Source organism: Nerophis lumbriciformis, linkage group LG05 (assembly GCF_033978685.3).
Source record: "Nerophis lumbriciformis linkage group LG05, RoL_Nlum_v2.1, whole genome shotgun sequence".
NCBI lineage: Eukaryota > Metazoa > Chordata > Actinopteri > Syngnathiformes > Syngnathidae > Nerophis > Nerophis lumbriciformis.
Window position 1 is genome coordinate 32,768,382 of NC_084552.2, and position 13,027 is coordinate 32,781,408.

General features: G+C 39.2%; 1 protein-coding gene across 8 annotated transcripts in view; it reads right to left on the reverse strand.

The window, feature by feature from the left end:
* Window positions 1-1,434: 1,434 nt before the first annotated feature.
* ptpn12 (protein tyrosine phosphatase non-receptor type 12) overlaps window positions 1,435-13,027 on the reverse strand; it is a 48,410-nt gene continuing 36,817 nt past the window's right edge. The window contains exons 15-18 of one of the 8 annotated variants that reach the window (XM_061960750.1): window positions 11,917-11,988; window positions 11,467-11,520; window positions 2,812-2,874; window positions 1,435-2,722 (exon numbers count right to left, since the gene is read on the reverse strand). In XM_061960750.1, coding sequence (XP_061816734.1) covers window positions 2,601-2,722; window positions 2,812-2,874; window positions 11,467-11,520; window positions 11,917-11,988 — 311 coding nt within the window. In that variant the 3' untranslated portion in view covers window positions 1,435-2,600. Of the gene's footprint in view, window positions 2,723-2,807; window positions 2,878-11,466; window positions 11,521-11,916; window positions 11,989-13,027 lie in introns of all 8 variants that reach the window. The other 7 variants (XM_061960754.1, XM_061960749.1, XM_061960753.1 and 4 more) reach the window with 7 other exon arrangements.

Below are 13,027 nucleotides of genomic sequence, written 5' to 3' on the forward strand. Positions count from 1 at the left end.
TCAAACGCTGATTAAGAAGTGGAAAATGAGGGATTCAGGTAGACCAGCAAAGATTTCAGTCACAACAGCCAGGAAAATTGTTCGAGATGCAAAGAAAAATCCACAAATAACTTCAGCTGAAATACAGGACTCTCTGAAAAATTGTGGTGTGGCTGTTTCAAGATGCACAATAAGGAGGCACTTGAAGAAAATGGGCTGCATGGTCAAGTGGCCAAAACGTTAAATTTGGGTCTCATCACTCCAAATTACTTTGTTCCAGAAGTTTTGAGGCTTGTCTCTGTGCTGTTTGGCGTAATGTAAGCGGGATACTTTGTGACATTTGCGCAGAAATGGCTTTCTTCTGGCAACTCGACCATGCAGCCCATTTTTCTTCAAGTGCCTCCTTATTGTATATTGTATAGCCCAGAAACTCACTGACCTTTTATACACACACATTGATTACAAACAAACAGGTCACAGGTGAGGATTGGAACCTTGATTAGCCATTCAAACCTGTTTGTGTCAACTTTTGTGCATGTTATCAAATCAAAGTCACTGGGGTATGTAAACGTTTGATCAGGGTCATTTGGGTACTTTCTTTTGTCGTTTTGATTTAAAAAGAGTAAACACAGTTGTTTGCCAATAAATAGCTTCACACAACCATTAAGCATCAGTGGAAGAAAGGTTTTTGTGTTATCATTCATATTCTCTGAAGAATGGCCAAGAAATCATAAATTCTCCCAGGGTATGTACCGTAAACGTATGAGTACGACTGTATTAGTCATCTCATGAGTGATCCAACCTTGTTTTGTACACTTGGACTCACTGAGACTAACTAAATCATCAGTGTTATAATACTGAAATTATATCATCAGTGTTCTAATAATGAAATTATGTCAGTGTTGTAATACTGAAACTTTATCATCAGTGTTCTATGATTCTGAAGATTAGTAAGTGAACAACACTAAGTACGAACAAGGTTGAGTACCTAACAGTCTGCTATATTTATAAGACATTACATTCCATGCTAAACTGCTCCACAGGAAAACGAGGTCATCTGGTTTAAAGACAACATTCATGGTTTCATTTTTACAATATCCTTTGCATTCACCTTTTTGCACTAAAGCCCAGTTGTCAGGTGAACCCTGAGGGGGCTGACATAACTACAGTGCATGTCTGCATAGACAGGACTATGACTTCATATTCACGAGACACTGCACCTTGTCAACAAACATGAAATCCTCAAGTCAGAAAATGTCCTGCAGTGAATAATTTCTATTGGCATATGGGCATGCAGGTGCACGATGGTTTAGCAGCAATGAAAGGAACACAAAAAAAAATATGAACTGGAGTTTGGCTATTGTATACCTTAATACTTGTATTCTTGTACATCACATATTTTAACATAGATGCCCGAAACAAATGTCAATATAACAAAATAAAAAAAGAGAGGCATTTGTTCATATAACGTTCATTTTACTGATTGATTTCTGCAACATACACACAATGTGTGTGTGTTTGATGGGAGACAAGAAGACAACTGAAAGGGGGAGTTATGAATAGGGGTGTGGTCTTATGAAAGCGTTCTCTTAAAAAGGCACAGGTGGGCTCGTTCTGAGATGGAGTGTGCATACTGTGTCTGATGGATAAACATAGAACAGGTCAAGAAAGGATAAATAGAAGGCAGTTGTTTAAGAAGTGAAACTATGTAGTGATTGGATGGAGATAATTAGACATAAAGCAACAAAACTGTGCATACAAAAATAAGCTTTAAAATAGCATTTACAAGAGAGGAAAAAATATTATTATCATTAACATTAATATTACAGTCTTGAACAGAGCCCAAATGGCAGTCAACCAATTAAAACAATCTTCCTTTTTAAGCATATAATTCAACAAAATAACCCTAAAATAATAATTTACAATTTGATGGGAAACATCTTTCTTACATTATCTGTTAAAAGAAAAGAAAATAGATGCGAACTGAGCTGTACAATTATAAAAAATGATGTACTGTAGTACTACAGTAGTACTGTAGTAGAAGATACAAGTATATAGAAAGCCAGTAAGAATTTAAGAGTCTCACTCTAATGTGCAACATAAACACAACAAAACAAGGATGATGCTCATTAAAATGATGATGACCGAGATAACAAGACTAGGGCCAGATTACAGTCGCAGCAGTGAGGATCAGAGTCTGAGAGGTGACTTGTTTGCTCCTTGTTGATAACTTGCGTATAGTTTAATACATAAATAAAACATAAACATTGTGATTTCTGAACTTATGAACAAAAGATGGAAACTTTAGAACTGCTGCCAAAAACCAAACTGTCACTTTATAAGACAGTGGTGGAAAAAACAGAGGTCAGCATATAAGTACTGAAGCGAACACAACAGACACTCTAGTCTTTCCGTTTATATGCTCCTTAGAAATATAGCAGAAAGAAAGAAGAGCTCATCTTTCTTCCAGTTACAATGTCTACATTTGGTCAAAGATAAGGACGTCCTTATTTACTGTCAACAAGAAGCAGACTGGTCCCACATGGCAGCTAACCAACAAGACTTTCAGTCCTTCTTGCTGTGTGTGTGGAGGAGCAGAACGAGGCTCTCTTGGTGCCTTGTCAGCTTGGTTTGGAACCAGCCGGGTGAGATCTTGGTCCGTCTCCAAAGGGAACGACATTGTTGGTGTCCACCAGGGGGGGTAGTTGAGGGCCCTCGGGTGAAATGTAGCAGTTACCGAACCCTAAAAGTAAATAAAATAAAAGTAAACACATTAATGTAATAACACAATAAACATTGTCACCTGCTGTCAGAAGAAGTAAACTTACCCACCGAGGTCTGCTTTGATATCAGCTGATGCTGACTCAGCTCTTTTCTTCACACACTCACACTTATCTGCTGACAGGGACACGCACAACATGAAAATGAGCATTAGTTAACCTTGCAGACATGTCGTCAATAGTTACGAGCTTGAAAATAGTCACTATGAATATTAAATATGAATATGAATATGAATATTACATTTGGGTGGGCCAAACAAAACGACCAAATTTGGCCATATTTCCGGCCTTAACAATAATAGCGCTACGCGTCCCATATGGTCCAACTGTACCGACAAAAAATGGCGGTGGCTTTATTAGATATTGATTCGTGTTCCTATCAATTACAGTAAAAGATCACTGATACTCATTGCACAACATGCTGCACTTTAATATACAGCTGATAGTTTATACCAACAAGTTTTTATGTGAAGGGCCTCCATGACTAATTACGCCCCTGACACACACAGACACACACACTTACATTATGAGCCTCAACTTGTGTGTGTGTCAGTGGTGATTGCTCTAAGACTACAAGGAAGGCTCAAGAGCTGAAATTGTGTTAAATGTTTTATTAACTAAAAATGGTCTGGAAATAGAATGTGTAGAACTTTAGTTCCTTGGTATGTCTTGTCATTGATTGCGTTAGTGTCATTAAAGTGTTGAAGCTGAGATCCATCGACTTCAATAATAATAACTGTAATCATAATACTTTTTTAGAGCGCTTTTCAAAAACTCACAAACGCTTTACAGGGTAAAAAAAATAATATGAGTGTACAAACAGAACACATGCAGTTTAAAAATTCATACGGATAGCAAGATTTAAAGTACCAGTATCATTGGAAAATACATGCTATTTATATGCTGAATTGTGTTTCCTTGTATCTGTTAAACCATATCTAATTATATTTCCAATCCATAAAGTATGTGAAACTTTCGTCTACACATTCACAAAATGCCATCATTCCAAACGGCCATTTTGAATATGCGACTTCTGCAATTTCGGTACATTCGGGATCTGATGACAACACGGGTGGAAACTCCTCTGCACTCTACCAATAGTCAGCAGATTAGTCATAGTGGAAATACGCAAAAATAGGAAAGAGATGTGCTGTTTGTCATTTACAATCCCTGTGTAAGACAAGAACACATTTTAATGCCATTCTAAATAGTAAATAAATGCTAGCTTAAGTCAGCAAACAATGGAGTCTTTAATTCCGCCCACAAAGTCCACTAACTAACCATCCAAAAACCGGCAACAGAACTCCATTTACATCTCGCGACCTGAATATTAACCAAGAATTAGTGATATTGTGATTAAAAGTGCGAACGCAGACGGTCTATTTTTAGCGGTGCATTGATCACAAAGAGCTAACTAACTTATGCTGCTATATCGACATATTGAGCCGGCCGGTGTTCTGTTGCTGCTTCGCCCCTGAGTTGGTGAGACTTATTTCTACACTTGGATAGCAGAATGTTTTATCCATAAACCGAGAAGTTGATAAACTTTGACATTTAACTAAGACCCGGAGATGGCGAAAAAGACACAAAAAAACGATGACCCTTTTTGAAGGTTATGATTAATTTGTCATCTAAATGCGAAGATATGAACACCACCAGTCTGCATCTCAGTGAGAGCAGACGATGTACAGTAAAGGCCTGCTCTACTAAAGGTTTGCGTGTACTGAAACACGCGCAAACTTCATAGCTACTTAAACATGTGCAAAGTGGATTGCGTCTGTTAAGTGTGCAGAATAAGGCGTCCAATCCATTTTGCGTCTCAGTCTTCATTAATATGCCAAATATATGCTGATCATCAAAACACTCACGATACTGGGAGGAGAAGATGCAAATAGTATTATTTAGCACGCACAATGTGATTCATTAACTCTCATCACTGTTTTAAGAGCACTATTTAGCGTTGTATTTAGCAGGTGTTAGAAGGACGTGCAAACTGACAGTTGTACACACGGCTGCAGGATCAGTGCTTGCACTGCAGACAGACGATGGACAGACGAGAATACTTCGTCTTTTACGTGTGTGTGTGTCAACATTTTAAACGGTTAGAAATAAAAAATATTTAACATATCATTTATTCAACAACATCATTTTATAGTTGTATAGCTTTTGGAGGACTTAAAAGGAAACTGCACCTTTTTTTTTTTTTTTTTTTAACCTATCGTTCACAATCAGAACAGACATGTTTTTTTTTAAACGATTTCAAAAATGATAAAAAAAAACGCTTGAAAGATGCGGCTAATGGAAGTCACAGTTGTCACCTTCAAAGCACTCTAAAACAACTTCAAAACCATCCAGCAATGTTTTCTATACACAGTGCACGTCTACGTATATACAGGTAAAAGCCAGTAAATTAGAATATTTTGAAAAACTTGATTTATTTCAGTAATTGCATTCAAAAGGTGTAACTTGTACATTATATTTATTCATTGCACACAGACTGATGCATTCAAATGTTTATTTCATTTAATTTTGATGATTTGAAGTGGCAACAAATGAAAATCCAAAATTCCGTGTGTCACAAAATTAGAATATTACTTAAGGCTAATACAAAAAAGGGATTTTTAGAAATGTTGGCCAACTGAAAAGTATGAAAATGAAAAATATGAGCATGTACAATACTCAATACTTGGTTGGAGCTCCTTTTGCCTCAATTACTGCGTTAATGCGGCGTGGCATGGAGTCGATGAGTTTCTGGCACTGCTCAGGTGTTATGAGAGCCCAGGTTGCTCTGATAGTGGCCTTCAACTCTTCTGCGTTTTTGGGTCTGGCATTCTGCATCTTCCTTTTCACAATACCCCACAGATTTTCTATGGGGCTAAGGTCAGGGGAGTTGGCGGGCCAATTTAGAACAGAAATACCATGGTCCGTAAACCAGGCACGGGTAGATTTTGCGCTGTGTGCAGGCGCCAAGTCCTGTTGGAACTTGAAATCTCCATCTCCATAGAGCAGGTCAGCAGCAGGAAGCATGAAGTGCTCTAAAACTTGCTGGTAGACGGCTGCGTTGACCCTGGATCTCAGGAAACAGAGTGGACCGACACCAGCAGATGACATGGCACCCCAAACCATCACTGATGGTGGAAACTTTACACTAGACTTCAGGCAACGTGGATCCTGTGCCTCTCCTGTCTTCCTCCAGACTCTGGGACCTCGATTTCCAAAGGAAATGCAAAATTTGCATGGTTGGGTGATGGTTTGGGTGCCATGTCATCTGCTGGTGTCGGTCCACTCTGTTTCCTGAGATCCAGGGTCAACGCAGCCGTCTACCAGCAAGTTTTAGAGCACTTCATGCTTCCTGCTGCTGACCTGCTCTATGGAGATGGAGATTTCAAGTTCCAACAGGACTTGGCGCCTGCACACAGCGCAAAATCTACCCGTGCCTGGTTTACGGACCATGGTATTTCTGTTCTAAATTGGCCCGCCAACTCCCCTGACCTTAGCCCCATAGAAAATCTGTGGGGTATTGTGAAAAGGAAGATGCAGAATGCCAGACCCAAAAATGCAGAAGAGTTGAAGGCCACTATCAGAGCAACCTGGGCTCTCATAACACCTGAGCAGTGCCAGAAACTCATCGACTCCATGCCACGCCGCATTAACGCAGTAATTGAGGCAAAAGGAGCTCCAACCAAGTATTGAGTATTGTACATGCTCATATTTTTCATTTTCATACTTTTCAGTTGGCCAACATTTCTAAAAATCCCTTTTTTGTATTAGCCTTAAGTAATATTCTAATTTTGTGACACACGGAATTTTGGATTTTCATTTGTTGCCACTTCAAATCATCAAAATTAAATGAAATAAACATTTGAATGCATCAGTCTGTGTGCAATGAATAAATATAATGTACAAGTTACACCTTTTGAATGCAATTACTGAAATAAATCAAGTTTTTCAAAATATTCTAATTTACTGGCTTTTACCTGTATAATGTAGTAACAGACACATTCATAACAATATGTAATATGTTAAATATTTACTGTATTTTGATAATTGTAATCATTCGAATCAATGATTTTTTCCCACGCATTGGTTTGTTTCCTTTGCAGCACACGTCTGACCTCTGGCAGCATGTGTGTTCCTACTTCCTGAATGACTTGGTAAAAGACAACAAAGACAACGAAGATTACTATTATTGGACAAATGAGGATTTACAACCTTATACTTTTGAAGCTAAATATACTGCTGCTTATAGAAGCAAGCAAGAAGGAAGAGTGAGACGTTGGAGCAGACAGAAGTCAAAAGAGGGGGATGAAAGCGATTTTGATGTTACAAATATGGAACTTGGAGCCAAGCTATTTTGACATAAATGGATTGTTTACCCAAAATCAACAGGAAACCTCCCCGGCCAGCTAGACCAGACGAACAACTGCCCATCGAGTGAGTCACACGTTATATTGATCATGGTAGACGCAGCACTTCGTGTGTTATAACAACTAAAGTACATACGCTGTCTGGCTAGCTGCATACAATCAAATGTGGGCTGCTAATACTTTCCAGGACAATGTAATATGATTGTTTATGTTTTCCAGTCAGTACAGATTGTGTCCTATCGCAGAGTTATGCATTACAAACTTAAACGTGTTTCGTGCCGACGTAGAAGATAGCTTATCGCTTGACATAGTTAGATTCACGGCTAATACCGAAGTACGCCGATGTGTTAGTACGATAGAAAAAAAGTTCCTCAGTGTTCGCGCTTACAATAACAATGTCGCTACAACTTGATTATAATATGGCTTAGGGAACACAAATGAAGTATTGACGTTTTTGAATGCATTTTTAAAGTAATTTAAAGGTAGAATTGATTGCTCCCATTAGCTGCATTGCTAGCCACCAAGAATGAACCAATTTTTACATGTTAGAAAGCAAAACAAAAAAAACCTTTTGTCTTCGTAGCTCTCATAATGATTGTGAATGATAGGCAAAATTCTAGAAAAAAAAGTGAAATTACCCTCTAAGGAGCTGATTAGAATGAATTCTAATGATGCGTTTTGGTGTCGTTTAATAGTTTTTAATGACGTCCGTTTTTTCACATCGAAAATATATTAAAATATTTCTTACCGTATTTTTCGGACTATAAGTCGCAGTTTTTTTTCATAGTTTGGCCGGGCTCCAGTGCGATTTATATATGTTTTTTCTTTCTTTATTATGCATTTTCGGCAGGTGCGACTTGTACTCCGGTGCGACTTATACTCCGAAAAATACTGTACATGAAAAACAACGTTTTTTTTCAGTTTTTTTAAATCTTGATAGGAGTAAGTACAGCCTCACTCCAATCAGCGCACCTTCCAAGGTTTAAAAAAAAAGTTGCGTCAATATAGATGCACTGCATGACTGCTTCTAAATTGCCCATAAAAAGTAGTACATGTCACCTGCATGTTTGAAAACAGCAAAACTAATAAAATGAAGGTGCAATAAATGAGAGTCTCCATGGTGGTGCCCCGTATAAAACACGTGAAATCCTCAATATAAATAAGGCGGTCTACATCCCTTTACAATTGCACGCGCAGTGTGAGTAAATCACACGCAACACGCCCCATAATAGTACACGCTATTTTTTAGATTGCATTGCACACACTGTTTAACGTGTGGTGTTTGGATCTTAGTAAATCAGGCCTGTAGCATTTGTTTTATTAAGTTTGCAGTTTGTATTTATTGTTCAGCACTTGGCAATACTGCTGCATAATGCTTATGTGTTTCACTAAAGCTGGATCTGTTTAGCACACAGCTTTTAAAACTTGTCGCTCATCCTCCTTATATACAGGCTAATAAATATAAAGTTCTGTATCATAATATGTCCTAAAGTTGTCTCTCAAGAAGTATGCCGTGAGTAGTAGGTTTGTTGTTGTTGAAGGGAACTGTGGTCCCCCCATGTACGTCATGGATGTTGTGACTGCTCATGTTCATTACCTCTCAGGAGTCTCTGCGAGATTTATATTATTTTGATTATATCTATTTACTCGCAAACTTAGTAAGTCTGTTGGTGTTATAAATCAGACATATATGATAATCGCTTCAATATAGAGTCAACATGTTTTTCACAATATACTGGTACTTTAAATATCATAATGTGATGTGTTACTAAATGTTAATGTTTTAAAAAGTCCCAAGTTAAAAGCAGCGCAGAGCAGGTATGTTTTTAAGTTAAGCTTGAAGCTGGTCGTGTCAGTAGTAGAGGTGGGAATCTTTGGGCACCTCACAATTTGATTACGATTCAGGAGCTACGATTCGATTTAAAATAGATTATTAACGCATCTTTAATTTATGTACTTTTTTTGTTTCACTAAATAAGTGTTAGTCACTTGCTACTTTCAAAGAGAAATCATTTGGAAAAAGAAACAGTTAAATTAACGCCCGCATTTATTAAGTAACAAAAATGTGTGCAAAACTATAAGTGCCCTATAATAAAAGGAGCTGGTCGGATCGCTTGGTGAGGTGGCTCGCTGCAGTCAGCCCAATTTTAGAACTGTCTGCATGACTTTATCTATAATTAATAAATTGGTTATTGATGTTTACTAATCGATTCTATAATCGTCCATGTCTGAATTGCGACGCATCTAAAAATCGGTCATTTCCCCCACCTCTAGTCAGCAGTGTCATGGATGTGTGGGGGATGCGAGTTCCACAGAGAGAAAGCTTCCCACCCCAGCTTAGTCCTTGGGACACTCAGGATGTTTGCGTGTGAGGAGCAATGAGGTCGGTACAGGAAGTTGTCGGGTGGAACAAGTCTTAGAGGTGAAAAGAGACCTGGTTCTGTGGTGCTTTGTGGCTGAGGGTGTTTGGGTGCAGTAGATGACAGGGAGCCAGTGAAGGTTCTGATGGACAGGTGTGATTTGGTCTCGGGAACAAGCACGGGTGAGGCCACAGGCAGCGAAGTTCGGAAGATATTGGAATTTGTTGAGGAGATTGGTGGTTGTGCCAAAGAGAAAGTAACTACAGAAGGCACAAGTGAGGATTTCAGCTGCATAGAAAGAGAGAGAGAAAGAGAGAGGAGTGAAGGTGGGCAAAGTTCTTGACGTGGTGAAAGGATTGCTTGATAAAGCAGTTGGGAGAAGGTGAGTTTACTAACTCCAAGGTTCCAGCAGAGGGGTGAGGGTGTAGAGTTATCAAAAGAGAGGTGCAGAGTTATCAAAAGAGAGGTGCAAGTCTTTGGCTGTTGAGGTAAGGGAGTTTGGACCGATAATGGCGTCAGATATGGTACAGTTCAGTTTGATGAAATGTGTTTGCCTCCAAAAATGTATATCAAAAAGATAGGTTGAGAGGGCAGAATAAATCTGAGGGTTGAGTGATTTTTTGGATATGTGGAGTTCAATATCATCGGCCTAACAATAGAATCGGAGTCATTGGTGATGGGTAGTCTGACCAAGGGGGAGGAGGTAGAAGATGAAGAGGAAAGGACCAAGTACCAGACTGACTGACTGTGTTCACTAGAGGAGGAGCACTTATTTCAAAAGAAAAAAAAAACAGTTTCCGGTCTTTGAGATAAGATGTCAGCCAAGTGAGGGTGTCGTCCGTGATGTGGAAAAAAAAGATTTTAGGCGAGAAAGTAGGAGAAAATGCTTGACTCTGCAGAGAGGAGGAGATCATTTGTGATCTTAAGGAGGGCACGGGTACGAGACCCTGATTGAAATTGTTCATAAAGTTTGTTGTTGGTGAGATGGGTCTTGATTTGGGTGGAAACAAACCTTCAAGTCTCTTGGAAAGGAAAGGGAGGTTTGAAAAAGATCCAAAATTATTGAGATCATCAGGATCAAGTCCAGGTTTCCTGAGAATGGGGCAGGCAGTTTGAAAGATTAAAGGGACAGTGGAGGAGGTAATAAGGAGAGGACTTTATAGGAGGGAGGCAGCATTTTAACCAGGAAAGATGGGCTGGGGTCTAGAAAGCATGTGGAGGATTTCATAAAAATGATGATTGACTTCCAAGGGGGCGCAAAGAGTGGTTTGTTCAACTGCAGCCAAACTTAACAGTCATTTGATGAATGCCCGGGTTTCTTCCGCCCATCAGACACCGAGCATGATATTTGGATGATTTGTCTGAAGCTGAATCCCTTTTTGATTGACAGCAAAATGAGAGAATCAGCGATTTTGAAATATAAATCACTGCCAGAGCATTTTCCAACTTTCATTCCATTGTTCCAAGTTGATATGCACAATTTTACAATCCTCAAGTGACGTTTTCTTTGGAAAATCTAGCATATTTATGTATTTTATCTGTTATTGAAGACTGCATTCATGTTTAGAGAGGAGCTGAAAATTAGCTTCCCCACTTGAAAGACCAGCATCTGCCATCAGTGTGTAAGCTAGCAGCCCCGCATCCACCTACCGAGACAAAGATAGTGAAAGACTGGCACGAGGCTTCACTTGATCTCTTCATTCTGCTATAGATAACTCAATACTTTATGTGCCCATAAGTGCCCAATGTGATTGGGAACAATTGATTAGATTTTGGGGCTCATTTGGAATCACCATCTGTATTCAGGATTTTTGATTATTGTGTACTTTTTTAGTTGAAATAGTTATCGTGTTTGCAGCACTGACAGATGAGTGTGTGCAAAAAAATAAAACGCTCTCGTGCATGAAAAAACTGGAATTATCCTCATATTGGAGCGTATGAATTGAAACGACAATTGATCATTTTTGTCAGGGGACACACCTTTGTGTGAACCAGTCCACTCGGCTGAGGTTGATGTCCGCACTTCAAGAGGGTCTGATGGGAGAAAAAAATGCAAACATTAGAAATTCATCATGGAATCAAAAGTAAACTCCATACTCATTCATTCATTCATTCAAATTTAAAGTCAATACAAAGAAATCTATAAGCTCCGCATTCCTTCATTTCTTTGTACTTCCTTTTATCAACAAACATATGCTAACAGCGCACTCTGGTGTTGTACAAATAGCATGTCTACTTTTTAACCCAACACCGGATACATATATTTCATATTTTGGCCTTCTGTGTTGTGCACCAAGCAAACGCCATACAGGCGTGTTTGGATGAGTAGGGTGTGGAATAACTTGACCTCAATCCCACTGAACTTTGATCTACTTTGCTTGAGTTTAGCTCCTGCGTTGCATCCAGGAGGCCTCACCGCCACAAACGCACCTGTGGCCAGTATGAAGGACTCGGGGGTCCTCTCTGGGAGGGGGGGAGGGGAGTCGTCACTGTCCGAGCAGTCTGGGTTAAAAAGGTCAGAGGTCAGATGAGCAACGTCTTGGTCTAATAGATTGGTTGATGGGAGGATCAAATCAGTGAGGAAACAAGCAGCCACCAAGCAGCCTGACCTCACAAAGCAGAGATTAGAAGAGAAACCAGCAAGCAGCCTTCACTCCCCTTAGAACTGCCTTTAAATACTGGAAGCACTGGAGGCTGCAGGACGACATGATGGCCTTCCAAGTATTAAAAATAGGGATTATGTGCTCCATCCTGACCCCAGCACAGCAATCATTACTGTGTTCAATGTTAACCATGCACTGTTACTGTTCCATCACCATTCCACATGCACACAACTTGCACCACAAGCTCACTCCTGCAAAAGGTAGCGGATGAATGCTAACGATTAGGCTACTGTGTGCACTCATTAGCATGCTCCCTCGTTAACACAACATTAGAATCGCGATTATAAGGGAAGCTAGTGAGATTAAAGCAACTTTGACAACGTTACCTAATCAAGCATCATTCTTACAGTACAGTATATTCAATGTACAGTAGTACCGCGGTTTTCATTTTTAATTATTTCCAAAAGAGCCGAAGACCAAATCATCCGAAAACACAAGCAATTTTTCCCGAAAGAAACCAAGTAAATCCTATTAATCTTTTCCGAGATTAGACATCCAAAAACTTTAACACAATGCCAGTGACGGGTTAATGTTGCCTCAAGGAGCATGTGGCACACTCACTGGCTGTATCGACACTGTAATAAAAAAAACTGGATGAAGACAGTCATTACACTTGACATGCAAATAAAATTGATGGATCACAAACATAATTGTTTTATTGTTTTTAGCGATGCACCAACTTTTAGTGACCAATAATTTTTTGCCAAACATGGCCCAAAGTTGCATTTTTGGCTTTTGGCTGAAGATTTTTTATCACTTTTTAATAACACTGCCGAAATTGAATGTGGTGGTGATGTTAACAAGAAGCATGCGCTTGTCAGATGTGGATGTACTTTAACATATCCAAGAAAAACTGTTTCTTACTGAATTTAATAGTG